Raw genomic sequence first — 22643 nt, 5'->3', positions numbered from 1 at the left:
CTTACGGTAACAAAATTCTGCCTTAATATACGGATAACGAAGCATTCGTTGGGATTACAATGTTTTTGTAATGCTAGCAAATTCTTCATTGGGCCAAGCAACGGTTTGTAACTGTAACAAAACTGTTGTGTTCCAATAAAAAAACTGATTCGTTAAAGTAACAGAATGAATTTGTAGCATTAACAGAAATTTTTGTAATCATAAGCTAAGATTACTTACGGTAGCAAATGCCGGTTTTAATATACGGCGATATTATTATAATAAACATCATGTGTTCTCATAACAAATCGACTTCTTAATTACGACACGAATTCATTTGTTACTATAACGAATTCATTTGTTACCGCAAGCTAATCATGTTTGTCATTATAACAAAATCTTTCGCTATCTCGTCTTTTGTTATCAGGACGAAATTCGTTTTTTCCGTGCGAGGCAGCTAATTTCACGATTCAGAATATTTATTTGAAATCCTGCATAGAAAAACAAAGACATAGTTATGATTGAAGCTAGCAAAAAAACCCGTCTGAAAAAATCAGAGTTATTCAAATAATGAATTCAAATGATTAAATAAAACAGAACGATTCGATAAAAAAAATTAATTCACAACGAAAATTAACTGTCAATCTGACATACTGAACGTAAGAGGAAATGAAATATGTGTCAATTAAATAATAATGATCCCACACACTTTCCCACACATTTTCCCACACATTATCCAACACATTTTCCCACACGATTTCCCACACCCTATCCCACACACTTTCGCACAAATTATCCCACACATTTTCCCACACATTTAGCCACACAATCAGACACACATTATCCCACACATTAAGCCACACATTATCCCACATACTTTACCACAAATTATCCCACACATTCTCCCATACATTTAGCCACACAATCAGACACACATTATCCCATACATTTTTCCACACATTTTCCCACACACTTAGCCACACATTTTCCGACGCACTTTCCCACACATTCAGTCACAGATTATCCCACACATTTTCTCAAACATTATCCCACACACTTTCTCACACATTCAGCCACACATTATCCCACACACTTTCGCACAAATTATCCCACACATTTTCCCACACAATCAGACACACATTTTCCCACACGATTTCCCACGCATTCAGCCACACATTATCCCACACACTTTCGCACAAATTATCCCACACATATAGCCACACCTTATCCTACACATTTTCCCATACATTTTCCCATGCATTATCCCACACATTCTCCCACACACATTATCCCACACATTTAGCCACACATTTTCCCACACATTTTCTCACACATTATCCCACATATTTTCCCACACATTTAGCCACACAATCAGACACACATTATCCCACACATTTTCCCACACGATTTCCCACACATTCAGCCACACATTATCCCACACACTGAAAATAAGTGGGATAGTGTGTGGGATAATGTGTGGCTCAATGTGTGGGAAAGTGTGTGGGATAATGTGTGGCTGAATGTGTGGGAAAATGTGTGGGATAATGTGTGTCTGATTGTGTGGCTAAATGTGTGGGAATATGTGTGGGATAATTTGTGCGAAAGTATGTGGGATAATGTGTGGCTGAATGTGTGGGAAATCGTGTGGGATAATGTGTAAGAAAGTGTGTGGGATCATTATTATTTAATTGACACATATTTCATTTCCTCTTACGTTCAGTATGTCAGATTGACCGTTAATTTTCGTTGTGAATTAATTTTTTTTATCGAATCGTTCTGTTTTATTTAATCATTTGAATTCATTATTTGAACAACTCTGATTATTTTAGACGGGTTTTTTTGCTAGCTTCAATCATAACTATGTCTTTGTTTCTCTATGCAGGATTCTAAATAAATATTCTGAATCGTGAAATTAGCTGCCTTGTCATTTGAAATCACGACTTTCGAATTTTTAAATTTTACGATTTTCAATTTTTTCCCTAGGACTTTTTAAACGGGCAAAAGTTGCGACACTACTTATTAATAATTATTTTTAAAAAAATATTAAATTGCAAAAAAAAAATAAGAGAATTTTAATTCGATCGAGAATGTTATCTATTGTTTTGAGGGCATTAATTTGAGGAAGTAATCATATTTTTTATTGATGAAAAAATCCCGATAACTGCTGGGCTCGAACCTGCGTCCTTTCGATTCAAAGTCCTCGATGCTATCCACTTGGCTGACATACACATGTGATCTTGAAAGTGTAAATATAATATTCATTATGATGTCAAAGAATAACTGATGAAGAAGTAAAAAATCTGTGCTACAATGATTGACGTGATTTTTATATAATATTCTTTTGTACTTTTTTTAATTTTTAGCTTGTAAATGAAATATTTAAAGGGATGGGATAACTTTTTTTTGAATAAGGATATCCAGATAAGGTCCTGATCAGGAACTCTTCAGGTTGACCCGATGGCAAATAACTTTTTTTTTAATAGAGATATCCTGATGAGGTCCTGACAGGGAACTTGTCAGGTTTGCCCTAATAAGGCAAACCTTATATTAACCTGATAAGGTCCTTACTCTCTAAATACGAATTAGTGATTTTTCACTAATTTCAAGTGAATATTCACTAATTGTCAACGCTACAATCGTACCACGCAGAATTAGTGAATATTCACTAAATGAATATGTGAATATTAGAATTCACTGATTTAATAAGTGAATATGAGAATCCACTAAATTGAAAAGTGAATATGGGAATCCACTGATTTCATGGGTGAAAAAAAATATTATATTGCGAAAAAAAATTTAAGACACTTGTAATTAGATCCGAAATGTGATTAATGTATTATAATCATTACTTATAGGAAGTATACATGATTTTGAATGATGAAAAAATCCCGGTGACTGCTGGGCTCGAACCTGCATCCTTCCGATTCAAAGTCTTTGATGCTATCCACTGCGCAGACCTACGCATGTGCTCGCGTGAGTGTAAATAGTATATTCGTTATGATACCAAACAATAACTGATGAGAAATAAAAAATCCGTGATGTTATGATTGACGTACTCTACATATAAATATATTATTGTTCGGTACTTCTATTTTTTTTTATTTTGAAAGTTTTTTATTAAAATTTTTGAAAATAGCACCATAATTATTAATTATATTTATATCTAATAAAATATTTAATTATTTGCTAGTTAAAGTTACTAGTGGAATTGTGAAATTTACAAATTAAGAAGTGAATAACAGTTACACTTGTAGAAATTATGAAAATATCGCTAGTTCAGTAGTGAAAATCACTAATTTGCTAGTGAAAATCATAGTACTAAATTTATTAGTGAGAATTCACTAATTCGTTATTTAAATACACTGATTATGAAGTGAATATAGCTTTACTACCGTAATTAATGACATTTTCACTAATTCATGTTTAGAGAGTATGGTACTTCAGGCAAAAAAGGAAGAAATTCTAGTCGGGTAATAAACTGCCCCAACGAACGAGCGGTTCGGGAGTTATTGCGATTTAAACAATTATGTTGTTATTATCAATTGTTTGCACCAGTTTTGAACAAAATGGACTCGATTTTCGTGGTCCTTGGCCCAAAATACGTAAGAAAAAGTTTGGTCCAGCTTTGGCCAACACAATGTTTACGGGCTCTCCTCTTCAGCCGAAGGACTAGTAGTTACTCTGGAGAGAAAAAAAAATTTTTTTAAGTATTTTTTTTACTTATTTCTCTGAATACTTAGAACAAGAAATTTTTCCCAAATTGAAGTACAATATTTCTTATTTTTAGCAACTATTGTTTCGATCTAGTAATAAATTACTAGATACATGAGTTACTTGTAACAAGCAATTATTTCTTGAATTAAGTTGACATATTTTTATATTCAAAAAAGCAATTACGTAAGCCAAGAAAAATCTTTCTTGCACCAAGCAATTTTTTTCCAAGTTTGAGAATATTTTTTTCTCAAGTCGAGAAACTTTATTCTTGGCTAAAGACATTTTTCGTATTGAGTCAAATAAAAAAATTCTTGAACTAAAACAAAAAAAATTTTAAACTAACCCTCGCGGTTTTCATGATACGGTTTGAACACTGTCCCTGATTAAAAAAATGTATTTGGCAGGATTAAAAAGGATTAAAATTTTAATACTTTCAAATCCTGCTAAATACTGTAAATCCTTTTTCAAAATTCACGATTAATCGTATTAAATACTTTTTAATACTAAAATAATCGAAAGGAGTAGAAGGATTTGAAAGGATTTAACTAGCATTTGAAATTTCTAGTTCTATTAAATACTTTTTGATCCTGAAATAATGTTTTTATTTCGTTATCTTTTTAGGATATAAAAGGATTCAACCAGTATTTAAAATTTTTAATGCTATCGAATACTTTTTAATCCTGAAATAAAGTTTTTATTTCAATATCTTTTTAGGATATAAAAGGATTCAACTAGCATTTGAAATTTCTAATGCTATTGAATACTTTTTAATCCTGAAATAATATTTTTATTTCGTTATCTATTTAGAATATGAAAGGATTCAACCAGTATTTGAAATTTTTAATGCTATTGAATACTTTTTAATCCTGAAATAATTTTTTTATTTCGTTATCTTTAAAGGATATAGAAGGATTTAACCAGTGTTTGAAATTTCTAATGCTACTATTTCTAATACTTTTTAATCATGAAATCATGTTTTCATTCCGTTATCTTTTTAGGATATAAACGAATTTAATCAGTATTTGAAATTTCTAATGCTACCGAATACTTTTTAATCCTGAAATAATGTCTTCATTCCGTTATGTTTTGAGGATATAAACGGATTTAACCAGTATTTGAAATTTTTAATGCTATTGAATACTTTTTAATCCTGAAATAATTTTTTTATTTCATAACCTTTTTAGGATATAAACGGATTCAACCAGTATTTGAAATTTTTAATGCTATTGAATACTTTTTAATCCTGAAATAATTTTTTTATTTCGTTATCTTTTAAGGATATAGAAGGATTTAACCAGTGTTTGAAATTTCTAATGCTACCGAATACTTTTTAATCCTGAAATAATTTTTTTATTTAATTATCTTTTTAAGATCTAGAAGGATTTAACCAGTGTTTGAAATTTCTAACGCTACCGAATACTTTTTAATCCTGAAATAATGTTCTCATTCCTTTATCTTTTTAGGATATAAACGGATTTAACCAGTATTTGAAATTTTTAATGCTATTGAATACTTTTTAATCCTGAAATAATGTTTTTATTTCGTTATCTTTTTAGGATATAGAAGAATTTAACCAGTGTTTTAAATTTCTAATGCTACCAAATACTTTTTAATCCTGAAATAATATTTTTATTTCATAACCTTCTTAGGATATAGAAGGATTGAACCAGTATTTAAAATTTCTTATGCTACCGAATACTTTCTAATCCTGAAATAATTTTAATATTTCGTTATCTTTTTAGGATTAAAAAGTATTTAAAAGTATTTAACAGTTTAAATCATTTCAAATCCTGTTAAATCATGTTTTCAGGATTAAATAGTATTTAACAGAATTAAAAAATTTGAATCATGTTAAATCCTTCTGAATCATATTTTCAGGATTCGATAGCATTTATAAGGATATAAATTTTTTTAATCCTGTCAAATACTTTTGTTTAATCAGGGGTATTAAAAGAGCATACACGTAGTCGATAACAAGTAGTTTTACCGTATTTATACGGTATGTTTGTGAAATTTAATTACGGTATTCCTACAGAGCTTATACTGCGTTTATACGAAGCTTATACGGCATTTCTACCGTATCAATACGTTATTTCTACCGTAATAATACGGTACTTCTAATGTATTAATACGGCATTTCTATAAGATTAATACTTCATGTATATGATATTTATACGAAATTTCTACCGTCATAATATGACATCGTTAGCGTAATAATACGGCATTTCTACTGAATTTATACGGCATTTCTACCGAGTTCACACAACATTTCTACTGATTTAATGAGGTGTTTATACGGAATTTATCCAGTACATGGTAAAAAAAACTATATATAATTATTAATGATAAATGGCTCTATATAATTATTTATATTGCTTTACAATGTATTATGTCACTCGAATATTTTTAATCATATAGTAGAGATTCTATAGACTTTTGATTAAAACATTTTTGTTAAAGCTCAAGTTCAAATTCAGAGATAAATTATTTATGGAAACATTGATAATAAATATTTTTGTCATTATGTAATATAGGTTGTACTATATTACCATCAAACAAGGTACTTATCACTCTATCAAATAACGGAGGAGTACCCGCGCCAGAATGGTCACAATTTCGGAATATAAGACTTCTGAAATAAGTTTCTTACCAGGGACACTACAAATCGTAGGCGCTGCCTAGTGGCGCGCACCGAACTATTCTCGCTGCTGCTGCCTAGCATCAGTGACTTCCCTCTCTTCCATATATATCTTTTCTCCCAAGAAATTTTTCTCTCGGTTTGAGTAACTTTTTTTTTTTTTGGTTGGAGCATACGAAAATTCTTTTGTTAAACAAATAGTAATTATTCCAAGAAATTTTATTTTTTTCAAACAAAAAAATGCAATATTGCTACAATAACCTGGCACGGCTTTCTTCAATAAAATATCTCTTATTTTAAGTAATAAAAACTTTTAAAACAATTAAAAATTTTTCGACTAAAGCATAAAAATATGTTAACTTGAGGAAAAAAAATTTTGATTCAAAGTAAAGATTTCAAAATAATTATTTATTTGATGTAAAAAAAATTTTATTTTCCGAATCGTTAAAAAAAATTTTCTTGTATCAAATTTTCTTAGTTCAAGTTACCTGTATTTTCTGTGTAGAGAAACTAAAATTTAAAAGACGCGTGAAGGTTTTTATAATGTACAAATAAAGAACTTTATGAGCTAAAAAAAGACTTTTATGTCAAAATAGCCATACGACATAAACACTGCAGTGTTTAGACATGTTTCAATTGAAGAATGAAATTTTTAATCATAAAATAATCCTAGTTATTAATATTGATCCTAAATGTATTTCAAAATTATCTGATGTTCTTGCGAATCATTACTACATAGAAAAAACAGTTAACTCGAATCAAGAAAACAATTCCTGATTCAAGAAATTTTGTTTTAACGATTCGGAAAAGTAAAATTTTCTTGCACCAAGTAAATAATTAGCTTGAAATTTTAATCTTGAATCAAAATTTTTTTTCCTCAAGTAAACATATTTTTATGTTTAAATTGAAAAATTTTTACTAGTTTCAAGAGTTTTTATTTGTTAATGAGAGAAATTTTTTTCAAAAAAATTTTTTTGTGAAAGTAAAAATAAACTAGTTCATTTTTACAGCTGTACTTTTTTATTGAAAAATTGAAAGCAGAACATAGTGAAGAGATGAGCCATTTAAGAATGCAAGTAGTAGTAAAACATATTGTATCTGTTATAGAATCTGAAGATTGTTTGTTAATAAAACTGAAAGATATGAAAAGTATTTTTCAGCCTGTAAGAGTGAGACGGCATAATCACTGTATAAATGCGGCATAACCACCATATTTATACCGCATAAATACCGTTTAAATACGGTGCGAGCATTATATGAATACCGTGTAACCACTGTTTAAATGAGGTATAGCAACTGTATAAATACGGTATAACCGACGTTTAAGTACAGCATAAAAACCATATTAATGGAGTATAATCATTGTACAAATACGGTATAGCAAGAGCGTAAATACGGTATAAACACAGTATAAATACGGTACCGTCCCTATATAAATTTGGTATCAACACAATATATTTACGGTATTAATACGGTAATAAAATTTCACAAACATACCGCATTTATACCTAGGGTATACCGTAATAATACTTATACCCAAAAAATACTCGGAAAATACCGTAGAAATACCGTTATGGCAATTCCACGAGGGAAGTAAAAAATTTCTCATCCCAAGTGATTTTTTTTTTCAGTTCGAGAGTATTTTTTTCTCAACTTAAGGAATTTTTTTTCACGGTGTGACGAGTCACAACATTTACATATATAAAAAAAAAAGTTATTAAAAGAAAAACAAATAATCGCAAAAAAATATGCGTGTACAAAAAAAAATAAATAAATAAATTTAAATGAATAAAGAGAGAGAGAAAAAATAAGGCGAGTGAAAATAACGAAGTGTGCAGGCGCAGAGTGCAAAAAAAAATTAGTACCAGGAGTCACCGCTAGGCGCAGAAGAGCGCTGCAACATTTTCCTAGTTAGACAGTTAGAATAGAAGTAATAAGTTCCGCTGAAAGAAGTGAAAAAGTGAAAATGTCCTAGTAGAAGAGAACAATTACCCTCGGGAAAATACTTTTTAGTAGATTTTTGGAATGCTTTTCAGTCATATTAAACAGCGCAGAGGAATCCGACGAATCATCTATACGGATTATGGTTAAATACTAAATATAAATGTTGAATTAGTGAACTTGAATATTTTATATACTAAAGGCGAATATTTAATTATTATACTTGAGTATTGTAATTAGTAATTACTAAATATAAATTTTTAATTACTAAACTGAAGTAGTTCAAATACTAAATGAAAATTTTTCATTATTATACTTCAGTGTTTTAAATAATAAATGAAAACATATAATTATTAAATTTAAGTATTTTAAATGCTAAATTAAAATATTTAAATATCGATCACGAGTATTTTAAATACTAATCTTCAATTTTTAATTATTGAACTTGAGTATTTCAACCACACTAGATGTGAATTTTTATTATTTAATTGGAGTATTTTAATTACTAAATTAAACTTTTTTAATCATTTATTTCAAGTATTTTAGAGACTGCATTTTAATTTTCTATTATTGAACATTATTATTTTTTTACTAAACCTGAGTTGTTAGTATTAATAGATTTCACAAGTATTTTTACTAGAATTAAGAAATTATTTACTTGGCACTATTTAAGTATCTAAAATACTTGAATCAAGTATTTTTACTTGAAAATATGCACTTTTTTCTCTCAGTGTAATATTCATTTCAAATTTCAATATTGGAGGTGTTTTAGTCGAAATAGAAACATTCCAAATTTACTCTCCTAAAAACCCACGTAAAACTCAATTCGTTAAAAAAAAATTTGACCATTGAATTTTTCGTGTTGTAACTAATAGGCATTTAAAATTTTAAATTCGTAGGTCCTTTATCCAAAATTCAAAGAAAGGTACATTTTTGACGCCCTCAACACAGTGATGCCAGAACGTGGGATTTTTTTACCCCCTCCTGCCATTTTACACTCCATTTACACTCCATGCTATTTCACCACGGAAAGGGGTAACAAAATCCCACGTTCTGGCATCACTGCCTCAACATCCACTGAAAGAGTAAATCTTCTAAAAAATGATTACGCTATTGATTTCCTTATTATAAATAGTTATCATTTGTAAGTTCAATTTTGTAGGTCTTTTGGATACACATCGTAAATACTTACAGCTTTTACCCCCCTACAAACTCTATAGGAGTCGATTTCATATAAAACGTAAGATATATTTAAAATTTTCAGTCCGTGGGTCGTTTGGCAGGAAAACTTGCATTTACTACGCCCTCACAAACAGCCAGCGAGGTCGATCTTTATGAAAAAAATTTACAACGTTGATTTTCTCCTATCATTGGTAATGTTTATTTAAAATTTCAAGTCTGTAGGTCTTTTTTCTTAAAAAAGTGAAAATTCTCATTTCTCACGCTTCCGCACAGCTTCACTAGAGACGATTTAAAAAAAAAAAAAAACAAATTTACACCATCGATTCTCTCAGTTCGTCAACAATATTTTTTTTTTTTAAAGTTGCAGTCTATAGAACTTTCAGTTAACAAAAAACTTGAAAATTTGCATTAATTATGCCTTCGCAAACTTTCATATCTGTATATTAGACTGGGCCAAAAAAATTGACTACTTTTTTTTTTTTTTTCGATACTGTGAAAATATTATTCCTGATGACAAAAAAAAATTATTGTGCAAGTTATTGAGCCCTTAATATTGATATTAAGAGGTATATCGTTACGACTTAGTTTTTTCACAGAAATTTCATTTTTTACCCAAAACTCATAAATCAAAAAATTATAATTAATTTAAACTTTTTAATTTGTCCCCCTTGAAAAAAATTTATAAAAAAAAATATATTTTTCATATAAAAAAAATCGGTCTATCGGTTAACACTACCGGCCAGCCCCAAAACTTCCCGCTGTTTTCGAACTCGTTGAGCTCGAAAACATTATTGCGAATACATTTTCGAGCGCGATAATACTTTTGTATGCCATTGTTTTCAAAAATCCATTTTTCAGCATTTCTTTCTCCCACGATATCTCGTGAACGAATTGACCGATTAAGACGGTTGAGGCAGCAATCGACGTGTTTTATCAAGTTCTAAAGCTGATCGAATTTTGAAATTCATTTAGCCAGCCGTTTTTGAGAAATTTCGAAAAAACCAAAAAAAAAATTTTTTTTGAATTCTTTCGTCAACGGTTTCTCTTGAACGAATGAACCGATCTTAATGGTTGGGGTGGCATTCGACGTGGCTTATAGAGTTTCAGAGCTGATTAGATTTTGGAATCAATCCATCGAGCAAATTCAAAGTTATCCAAATAAAACATTTTTGAAAAAATTTTATTTTTGAAATATCTCTAAACGCTCCCTACCGATTAAGTTCAAATTTTTACAGCTTCAAGATATTAACAAGCCGCGTCGAAAGACACCTCAAAGATCAAAATCGGTTCATCCGTTCAAGAGTTATGAATATTTACATACATACATACGTACGTACACACATACATACACTCGGACATCATCGTGAAATTAGTCAGGATAGCCTCCTAGAACCTCAAAACGTCAAAATCTGATAAAAATTCGGTTTTTGCAAATCGGACCGAAACCAATAACTTCCCGAATTTTTGAAAATTTTCAATTTTCTTAGCGGGAAGTTAAAAATATATTACAAATACATAAAAAATTTATCTAAAATATGTATAAAAAATATATTTTAAATAGCTAACTTTTGACCAATTTTCGTATATATTTTATATATTTTAAATATATTTCAAATATATCTTAGAATATATAAAAAATACATGTATCAAAATATACAAAAAATATATTTTTTTTATAAATTTTTTTCATGGGGGGTCTTATAACAGTTAACAATAAAACAACATTTGAAATTAATTTCCCAAAAAAGCGCGAATTTTAAATTAAAAAAAAAGAAAAAAAAATTTCTGTAAAACTAATACTGCAAATGTTTATTTGAGTCATTGAGTTATGGGGTTTCTCAATTAAATGAAATTGCTGTCACCCCGTTAATTTTTTTTTAAACGCTGATTTGATGCATATCTTGATTGATTTCTGTGGAGGGACATCCAAAGAATCCAAAAATGCAAAAAACCCAATTTTGTAAAAAACATGACTTATGGGGTTTCTCAAATAAACGATTCATTTATTCATTCGCGATGACGTACGTGGCTCGGCGCAGTGGATAGCAGCAAGGACTTCAAATCGAAAGGACGTAGGTTCGAGCCCAGCAGTCGCCAGGATTTTTTCGTCAATGAAAAATATAATCAGTCTGTCTCAGTAATGCCTTCATCCACTAGATCAATGTGTAAGATCTAATTGCAATTTAATTTTTGTAATCTAGTATTTTTTTTCGAAAAATTAATGGTGACTGTAGAATTTTATGAATTTCATGAAATTTTGTAAAATTTTATGAATTTTCATAAAATTTTATCAGGCCATTTTCATCATAAAATTATGTAAAACATTATGAATTTTTATGAAATTTTATAAAATTTCATGAAAAAATTTTTTCCCGGCCCGAGTCGAAATTTGAATCGTCAGTCGGACGTAATGAACGTTGTAATCGTCATCTAGATATTCAATGTTAAAAAAGATAGACAAAATCAATTTCCTTCGGCTTTCCTGCACTGAAAAAACAGATATCTTGAGTCAAGAAAATATTTTTGAAGACAAACGTTTTCGGGAACCAAGTCAAGATTTTCTTGAGCCAAGAGAATTCGTCTTGGTTGGAGAAGATTTCTACTTTATCTGAGAAAATTTAGGTTTCCAAAAAAATTTTCTTGAATCAAGAATATTTACCTTCAGTCGAGAATTTTTTTTTTTGTGTGTGAGGGGGATTTTAGTGGGGTGATAAGAAAACATATCCGACTTCCAAATTTGAACTTTGGCACAAATATTCTCAACCCTCGCGGATTCGGGGTTACTGTGAAATCACAGTGAAATCACAGTGAAATCAATTTTACCGTAAGTTTACTGTGTATTGATGGTAATTTCATAGTGAATTCACAGTCGTTTTGTGCCATTTCGTCACTCTGGTTATATAGTAATTTTACAGTAATTTTATGGTAGTTCCATAGTGATTTCACTTGTGATTCTTTTGTAGGTTTAGAATAAAATTACCATACTTTCATGATAATTTTACTGTCGATCAGCTATCGATTTATGGTAACCCAACAATGGTAACACTGAGGCTTTATCATGGGTTCACAGTCAGTTTATCGTGATTTCACTACGAATTCACTGTGATTCCATAGTAATCTGATAGTGTTAACTCTGTGACTTTACAATAGTTTCACAGTCAGTTCATAGTAGTTTAACCATGAATTTAGCGTGATCCCATGACAACCTAGTAGTATTAGCACTGTGACTCTATGATATTTTCACAGCAAATTATTCGCGTTTTCTCCATGATTTCACTCTACTTTGATAGTGATCTGATACGGTACATCTATCATTAATCCAATTTCAAAATCAAAATTTGAATTTTTAATGTCATTAATCGATAGAAATGGAATTGAAAAAAAAAATAATATCAATTATTTCATAAATGCTCCTATAATTGTTTGTAAGTTTAGCAAATATTTGGGCACATATGTATTTTATTTATTATAAATTTAGCTATTTTAGGAATTTCCGAGCGAAACTTTATCTGTAATTATCTAATTTAGTTAATTTTATAAAAGCTTAAGACGGTAAAATTCTTCAGAATTATAAAAAAAAATAAATAAATAAAAAAATTGAATAACTTTTTTTTTAAAACTGTATAAATTGAATTTAAACTACTGCAAAAAATAAAGAGAACATCATTTAGATTAATATTTCAATAGTAAATATTTATTATTTATCATAATTTAGAATAAAATATTCTTCAGTTCAGAAAACTTGATGATTTACAAATGAAGGCAAACATTTTTTTTTTTATGAATATCGTATTCTTTTAATTTTATAGTATTTAATAAAATAATTTTTCTTATAACTTAGTCTTGAGTATATATAGTATTGAATAGCATCAAGTAACAGATTAAATATTTAGTTCCGAATGCGTGTGGTGGCCGAGTGGGCTAAAGTACATGACTTAAGCTGCTCTTCAATCGAAGGGTCGGCAGTTCGAGTCCCATCGTACGTTAAAAAAAAATAAAATTCCTTCTTTACCGAGGGTAAAAAATAGCATTTAATTCTCCAGAGGAATTACATGAAGTCATACAAAGGGATAATAAATAATTTTTTTAAACAAGAAAAATTATTTATTGAAAAACCAAGATTAGGATTATTGTTGCTATTATAATATTATTATTAATTTTATTATTATTATCTTTGAATCAATAAATATAGGATCTCAATATTGCCTCTAAATCTCGATGAAAACTAAGCAGATCCAGGATTAAATGATTAAGAAATCACAGTAATATTACTGTCAATTCACAGCGATATTATTGTGATTTCACGAAGAATCTATAGTAAGACTGCTGTGAAATCACTGTATGATCACGGTATTATTACTGAGAAAGCATGACTGAAGCACTGCAGATCCAGCATAAACTGATAGTGAAATCACTGTAAATACACAGTGAGACTACTGTCAACTTACAGCTATACTACTGTAAATTGACTGTTATGCTATTGTGATTCTACTATGAATCGATGGTGAAATCATCATAAAATTACCATCGGATGATAATTATCACACAGTAAGCAAATGGCACAAAGTTACAGTGATTTCACTGTCATTTCACTATGGGTTCACTATCTTTCCACTATGATTTCACCGAAATTTCACCATGATTTCGGAGTAATCCCGAGTCCGCGAGGGAACAATCTTAGATATTCCCGACCATCGGTATTTTTTCCGAAACCTAACTCCGAGGGGGGTTTCAGTGTGGTCAAAAATTAATATACTCGCATTTTTTCATCATTTGGATTACAGACTTGAACTTTGGCACAAATATTCCCAACAACCTTACAAATCCACCGCCTTGGGTATTTTTCCGAAAACTAACTCCAAGGGGGGTTTTACCCAGGTAGGAATCGCCAAGGCTGACCATAGGCCGAGCCTTGGCCCTATTGTCACTTGCCAAGCTCCGGCAGCTGACCATTGGCCCAAGCCTCGGCCAGGGCTTGGCCCAATGGTTTGATTACGTTAAGCCAAGTCTTGGCAGCTAACCATTGGCCCAAGTCTAGGCCGAGGCTTGGTCCAATGGTTTCGTTTAATTAAGCCGAGCCTTGGGTGGTGACCATTGGCCCGAGCCTCGGCCAGGGCCAGGCCCTATGTTTTGATTTTTGTTAAATCGAGCCTTGGGTAGTGACCATTGGCCCGAGCCTCGGCCAGGGCCAGGCCTGATAGTTTAATTTTGGTTAAATCGAGCCTTGGCCGCTGACCATTGGCCCAAGGATTGGCCGAGGCTGGGTCCGATAGTTTAATTTTTGTCAAGCCGAGCCTTGGCAGCTGACCATTGGTCAATGCCTCAGTATGGGTTAAATTTTTATTTAATATTAAAATTATCAACTTTACATGTATCTATATATATGTATATAGAGAAGACCAGGGCATAACGGTCTACCGAGTATACGATTAATATCAAGAGTTGAAATTTTCAAAAAAGTAAAATTGTTTGATATACAATAATTTTCATTTAATTAGTTATTGCTATGTACAAAACTTTAGTTAACATGAGATTTTTATTTTCGGCGAGCGAAATGGGGTATCCTTTAAAAAAGTTGAAAAAAAAAATTTCTGAAAGTTGATCAAATTTCATTAAATTCAAATTTTTTATATGTAATATACATAAAGAAAAATTACATTTCACATCATTGGTGGATACAAAGGCAAAAAAAAAATTTTTTTGTGGGGCAGAGAGGCCCCCTCCAATAAATGATAATTTTTTTTTTTATTAAATTGTTTTCATCATTAAGAATGTATTTCTTTCTCTTGACAATTATTTTTGGTTTTACAATACTCTAAAAAAATTTTTTTAGGTGTAATAAATCGTTTCCCCTCGATTAGCTTAATTACTAATTGTTATGTAATAAAAAAAAACAATTCTATATTTTTTATTTGTCATTATTGTGAACCCAAAAAACGTGTTTTTTGATTTTTTAGACTACAGATTATTTTGCATTATTTCAAAAATTTTATCAATAAAAAAATAAAATATTATTTTCGAATATTTTTAGTGGCCGAATTTGTCACAGCTATAGAGAATCAGCCGAAAAATGAATTAATATATTAAATTTTTTTTAATTTGACGATAAAAATATGAAAGAATCATTTATTCAGAATTTTTGGATGGTCCATTTTGCCCCAGGTGTCATGCGTAGTGATAAAAATGCGCAAATATATCGGATTTATAGCAATTAGACGAAGAAAAACATTTTTTTTTTTTTAAATATTTTGGGGGTACTCCGTTTTGCCTACCCGACCCCCTTTTGCCCCCTCCCCCCTTCCCTAGGTGTGCTAATAAAAATATGTCATTACTCATCAGACAATTTTGTTCATTAAATAAAACTACAGTTCACCTCATCTTTACGATTTAATATTTTTGAATTAAATTGTATTTAAATAATTAACAAGCAAAAAAATCATGATTATTTGGACATCAGATTTAGCACAGTGGATAGCGTCCCGGCCTAGTAATCAGAAGGATCTCAGTTCGAACCCCGGTAGCCCCCAAATAATTTTATTCGTTATTTCCCATTAATTCAGTAATTAGTTAATTACACTCCAATGTAATGTCGATAAAAGTGTGATCAAACTTTTTTTTAATTATATTTATTAATTTAAATAATAATATTTTAGATCGAGCATTGGGTGAGCCTTAGATTTTTTGCTTCCCGAGGTTTGGCCGAGGCTTGATTTTTTGTTTCCCAAGCCTTGGCCAAGACTCAATTTTTTGTTTCCCAAGACTCGGCCGAGGCTTGATATTTCGTTCCCCAAGGCTGGGGACATGGCTATCATCCAAGGCTTGGACCAATCCTTGGCCCAATGCTCAGCCAAGGCACGTGCCAAGCCTTGCATAATCCTAGTGACGCTTGGCCAAGGCTTGGTCCAAACCTTGCCCAGTTGTTCTTTCCTACCTGGGTACTGGGGTGAAAGATTAAAGTACTTTCGTTTTGAAATAATGAGACTTACAGGCGTGAACTTTGGCATTATGTTCCCAACAATTTTAAAAATCCCTCACCATTTATATTGTTTTTGAAAAACCAACTCCAAGGGGGATTTCAGTGTAGTCAAAGTTAAAAATGCTCCTTTTTTCTATCATAAGTCTTCCAGACTTGAAATTGGCACAAACATTGCCAACACGGAAAAAAAATTCACGGATTTTTTACGATTTAACTATCGTATTTTTCATTATATAGTATTGTAACGCTGGACTATAAGTTTTCAATAATAATTTTTACAATAGACTATCGTAATTTTTATTTTATAATTTATACTACTACCAGAAAGAAAAAATCAGATAGTATAGAGTAAATTATACAAGTTGTGTTAACATAAATTCTAATACAACTATCGTAAAATGAATGAGTCGGTAATGTAGAATTTCTTTAAATATAAAATAATAATTAATGTCAATGGAGTAAAATATATTTTCTTACGAAAGTAGAACTTATAATTAATAAAAAAGACAAATTTATCATTTGGAATTTTTTTTTTTTTTTTAACAGTTAAATTGAGAAGGAAAATACAATCTCGAAATAAAAATAAAACGTGTTGAAGTAGTAATAATAAAACATTTATTTAATATTTTTTCAAATATATTTTTTTGGTATATATAAAATTTATTATTAATTAATTTAACTTTATAAGTAATAATATCACATCAGATTCCAAAAGTATTATAATTTTTACCTTTTGAATAAATAACTCATTTCTTTGTATTCAAAATACGCACATGTAGAAAATTTAAAAAACCATAGGTGCAATTTTTTCGAATACTTTTTTTCTATAATTTATCATTTTTAAAAAAATCAAAAAATGATTAGGCGTCTGCTAACTTCAGTATCATAAAGAAACGTTAAATGTCCATAATTTGAGGTTATTGAAATGTTTTACGTCTCGCAAAGCCGGGTAAAATTATTCATTGTCGACAAATGAAGAATATATCCTGTAACAAAATTAGGAGAATTGAATTTATTAGAAAAAATAAATTTTCATTTTTTTAGAATCATTTATCCTATGACCATAATACTACTAAATTGTTTATAAAAATAAACTTCATGTCCAGATAAATAATTTTAAAACGAACGATATACCCACAGAATATTCAGTTTAATAAAAATTGAGTAGTAATAATTATACTTACACCACCAAATTATTAAATTCCATAATCTATGTAGGTTTGTAATGAAGAAAGCACAGTTTTTTATTCTAAATTTCTTATTTACAATTGTCCGAAAAACGTCATGAAAAATAACCTCTATTTCTGCACTACACTGTGGATAAAGATGAACTGATTTATAAATATATATAGTTGAACCACAAATAATACAGACAAAGTATATGTCATCATTTGTGTATATATATATATATATATATATATATATATATATATATATATATATATATATACATATATATATATATATATATATATATATATATATACTCACGCAAGCATCACATCATGGTATTGTGACAACACTTGTCTTTCATACGTAAAGCTCCCTTAAGTTGGCGGGGGGAAGTCAAATTTTGGAAAATATCCCCTAACAATTTCGTTTGTTCGTCGATTGTTCTTCAATGTTCGCTATAAATAATTATTTGTTCGTTTTTTATTTTTTTTTAAATAAATAATTAAAAATTTGTTGTAAGTTAGCGGTGACTATACTCATTTTCAATAATTTTTTTTTTTTTTTACGTTTATCTTGAATTGTTTGTTAATATTCCACCAAAAATAGCGTTTGTTCGTTTATTTTTATATTTATAATTAATTATTAAAATTTTAATTATGCCCGTTGTTCTGATACAAGCTGTGCGCATGCGCAAACGTCTACTCTGTTTAAAATTTTTTATTGTTTTCATTGTTATTTATGTTCCAATTAAATGAGTAATCTTATAAAGTAATTATCACACCCTGTTGATTATTTAGCACATCATAAGAATATCCAAGTATTTATCAGAGAGTAATGTCAATCAGCCACAATAAAATATGAAACGAAAGACTCCTCAAAGAATCTCAGACCACTATTAATATTATTATTATTATTATTATCTTCATTTATTTAATACTTAATACACTTAACTAATTATTTTGTTTTATCAGTACTAATTGTGTATTAAAAGTACTGAAAACATTTTAATGTAATTTTCATTTACTCTTTTATAATTTACCGCTCCGTTTTGTAACTTACGTGGTGTGTCACCTATTATCAAGTATTCTAACTTGTCGTTTAATTAGTATTTTTGTGTTACACAGTTGGTCTTGTAAATAGTTGGTAAACCAATTACTAAATTACGAGTATTATTGAAGTCAATAAGAAATAAATATTATATTGGAGCAGGTTTGTAAAATTAAACTAATAATTAGTTATTTATTTAATATTGGAGTAGGTTTGTAGACTTGAAGTTATTAATTATTAATTTGCGGAATTTTCATAGATTTATATTTAATATCGCATCTACATTGAGACTCAAAATAACTTAGCCTAAAAATTTTGTTGGAAATTTTTATTAATATTTATTATTAAAAATCATTTTATAATTTAAGAGATTTTTCGAAGTTTTCTTTTTTTTTTTTTTCAAATATTTTAATTTTTTTAATTTTTCAGTTTTGAAAACATTATTTTATACAACTTATCAAAATGGAGCTCAACTCCATAATGTTTCATCAATCGAATGTGATTCTTTCATCTAATCTCCGACATTATTTGTCCATCATTTATGTGTAAGTATATTACAATTAATTATTAGTTTTGCTATCAATAATTTTTACATCATTTTATTTTTTAATTATAAATGTGTATAGTTGACATCTGTCAACTAACGTTACGTTTCTAAAGTTACATTTGAAAAGCTAATATGATCTTTAAGTTTTTTTTAAATTTTTTAATTTTTTTCGCAGTTTTCTTAACTTTTTTTTTTGATAAGACTTGTCTCGTGAGAATAACAGACATAACAAAAAAAAGATTAGTGAAATCAGCCCAGCCGTTTACGCCCGATGCTGTGATTGAGGGAAATAGGGATTAATTTTCATATATAAAGATAACCATTAATAATATTCAAACTTATGTTTGCGTATTGTTTGATTGCGATTTTTATGTATTAAAAGCGCCTAATTTCACGTAAAAAATTGAAAATTTCTCTTTGAAAGTATTTTCTTTTTTAATTTTATGCTCTAAACGTTTCAATTCCGTTTTAGGCATCGTGAGAACTGATTAATTATTTTATTGTTATTAATTTCAGATTTTTTTATTTATTCGAACACCTCTCTAAGATGAATTTTCCTAGCGACAAGGAAAAGTTCAGCAAAATTATTTATTGGAGTTTATTGGTAAGTAGCTAGTTTTGCAAAAAGTAAAAAAATTATCTTTATTCATTTTTTTTTTTTCTTTACACAAAGTAAAATTAAATATTGAAGTGAAATTCTATTAAGAATAATTATTTCCGAAGTAGATAAAATAAGATAAGATAAGATTTTTATTGCTTAAAGAGTACATATAGAACCCATTGCAAGGGGATACAAAATTTCGATGCATTTAAAACAAATCGCTTGCTGTCGGTCAAAAAGAAAAATATGTAATATATAATGAGATAGAATAATAATAATAATAATAATATAATTGTATAAAGCAATAACAAAAAAAAAAAAAAAATGGGTTCTATATGTACTCTTTAAGCAATAAAAATCTTATTTCCCAAGTATCACACAGCCAACTTTAAGATGTCTTTAAAAGTATAAGGTAAATTTTCTTTTGTCTCAAAGTCACCTTCTTTGGTGTAAATACAACATGCAAATGTTTGTTCTGGAGACAGAGAAAATTTATGTTGTTTTTCCTGTCTTATGTCAATTAAAAAGTCGTTTAGATGACTTATTTACCACTATTTGTAATTTGCTTTTTGTCGTCACTTGTGTTAAGTCTTTTAAGTAGATATTTTTTCGGTAACATAAATTTCTGATCGTTTTGTCAACATGTTGGTGCCTTATTGATATATCGCAAAAAATTGCCTAAAAATGATTCCTGATAACCAGAGTTACTGACGAGAAAGTTGGTGTAAGTGAGTTACGACCAACTTGACGACGAGTTGTCGACAACTTTTAGCTTTTGTAAATGTTGTCTACAAGTTGTCGACAAGTTTCTTGGAAAGTTGCGATCAAATCATGGAAAGGCCAACTTGGCGGCAGGTTGCGGCCACCTTGGCTATCAGGAATATCTTATAGATATAGATGTCACAAAGGCAAGTGTGACACTTGGGTTATTATCAGTCGATAAATTAGGTGATACAACCTATTATTTCTAAAACCTATAAACTCAAGGAAATATTTATTTATTAAAATATTTATTAGATGCATAGTTATCAGGTTGACAAAAACATTTAAATTCTTTTCTTTTATAAATAATTATTATATAATAATTATTTATATATATTTATGTATATTTATACATAATAATTATTTAGAAGAAAATAAATATTATTTTCTATATTGATCACTTAACTTAATTTGTGGTAAATGGATTATTTGCTTAAATATATTAACTTAAATTATAATTTTAAGTAAAAAATAAATTAATACTGTATGGATGTCAATTAATTTTTTTTTCTTTTCATTTCAGGGTTTATCAATCATCAACTCAATAATGCCGAGATTACTGCTTGTATCAGATGAGGACTCAATAGCTGTTATAAAAAGATATATGAGTTACTTCTGTTCAGAAACTTTGCCAGCATACTCTGCTGAGGTATGGTCGAAAATGTCCAAGGAACCAGAATTTGTGGGTAAATGGAATACTGCCGCAGTTAGGACCAACATAAAAGACAATCGTAGGGGGATTTTGACTAAAGCAAGAGAACAATGTGGTTATTATTCACAAATAATTAAGAAGAAAATCACTTATAATAATAGTGATGATGATGACAATGATAGCAATGATAATAATGATAATGATGACAGTAATGATAAAAATGATAAAAATAATGATGACAGTAATGATAAAAATGATAAAAATAATGATGACAGTGATGATAATAACGACAAGGATTATTTTAATAAATTATATGCCAAAGAGCGAGATGATGTTCCATGTTTTCATGTTGAAATTGCTAGAGGTGTTTGGGAATGTATGTATAAAAAGGATAATAGTTGTAAAAATCCTAGGTTGCAGCCGAAAGTGTGGACTGACACTATTGCCTTTGAATTATGGCATCAGTTTAAACTACCGTGTGCCTTTGTATTTAAAAAAGGCACAATTCATGAAAATGGAAGTTATTATGCGACATTTATTGGCAAGTGCAAAAGTAAACGGTGCAATAATCCTATTTTTGGTTACATTGAAAACAATCCTGGGGACAAAGGTCCTGTTTTTATTAATTTTCAATGCCGGGATACTCGTTTTGAAGTTCATGAAGAAGTTACAAGGCCACTGCAAGCCGAGCGAAGAAAAGTTTTTAAAACTATGATCGATGCAAAAGGAGTTAAGGGAACTATTTTGCAGCAAGCTCAAAATCTGTTGGAATCAGGTACTACTGAATGTCCTGTTCTATTCAATTCTAATGTTTTATATCAAGTAAAGAAAGAATCTAAGGAAGAAAATTTGAATGTCAAGCCAGAAGATCGGAGAGATTTGATTAAAGCTATTTATAGTATTAACGAAGACGAGAATCCTGCTCATCAAAATTTTATAAAAGTTATGATTGATACACCATTTTCAGTATTTTATGTTTCACCACAACAAATTCATTGTTATAATGAATACAGGCGTCTTCACAGACACTATTCTTCTGTTTGTATTGATGCTACAGGAGGTCTTGCGAAAAAATTTCTAGACAGCAAAAATAAAACTACGAGTAGTATTTTTTTATACCAAATCGTAATTAATTTTAGTAATACTTCACAATCTGTTTATCAAATTTTATCGGAAATTCATGACACTAAGACCATCAAATTTGGACTAGAAAACTGGCTTAGTAATGTTTCGCCTCCGACAGAAGTAGTCTGTGATGGATCTCGTGTCCTTTTAAATGCCTCCTGTTTAGCTTGCAATAATTTTTCTTTATTCGATTACGTTAATAGGTGTTTTCAACATGTCAAAAACGGTGCTTCACTTGACTCTGTAAAAACTTTTATCAGATTGGATACGGCTCATTTTATTCATGCTATAAGTGGCTGGAAATGT

General features: G+C 29.5%; 1 protein-coding gene across 5 annotated transcripts in view; it reads right to left on the bottom strand.

Moving 5' to 3' along the window:
- Positions 1 to 22643, bottom strand: part of LOC130672138 (TNF receptor-associated factor 4) — a 65889-nt gene that overhangs the window by 31444 nt on the left and 11802 nt on the right. Inside the window, exons 1-3 of one of the 5 annotated variants that reach the window (XR_008990640.1) lie at positions 17922 to 17940; positions 17615 to 17744; positions 17058 to 17416 (exon numbers count right to left, since the gene is read on the bottom strand). The exons of 1 other annotated variant lie outside the window; for it this stretch is intronic. Coding sequence is in view for 2 of the 4 variants with exons in the window: in XM_057476474.1 (XP_057332457.1) it covers positions 16441 to 16458 (18 nt within the window). In the remaining 2 variants the exon portion in view is untranslated. 3 more of the 5 variants (XR_008990639.1, XM_057476475.1, XM_057476474.1) reach the window with 3 other exon arrangements.

The sequence above is a fragment of the Microplitis mediator genome, chromosome 7 (assembly GCF_029852145.1).
Source record: "Microplitis mediator isolate UGA2020A chromosome 7, iyMicMedi2.1, whole genome shotgun sequence".
NCBI classification, from domain to species: Eukaryota; Metazoa; Arthropoda; class Insecta; order Hymenoptera; family Braconidae; genus Microplitis; species Microplitis mediator.
This window is presented reverse-complemented; position numbering and strand designations above follow the sequence as displayed.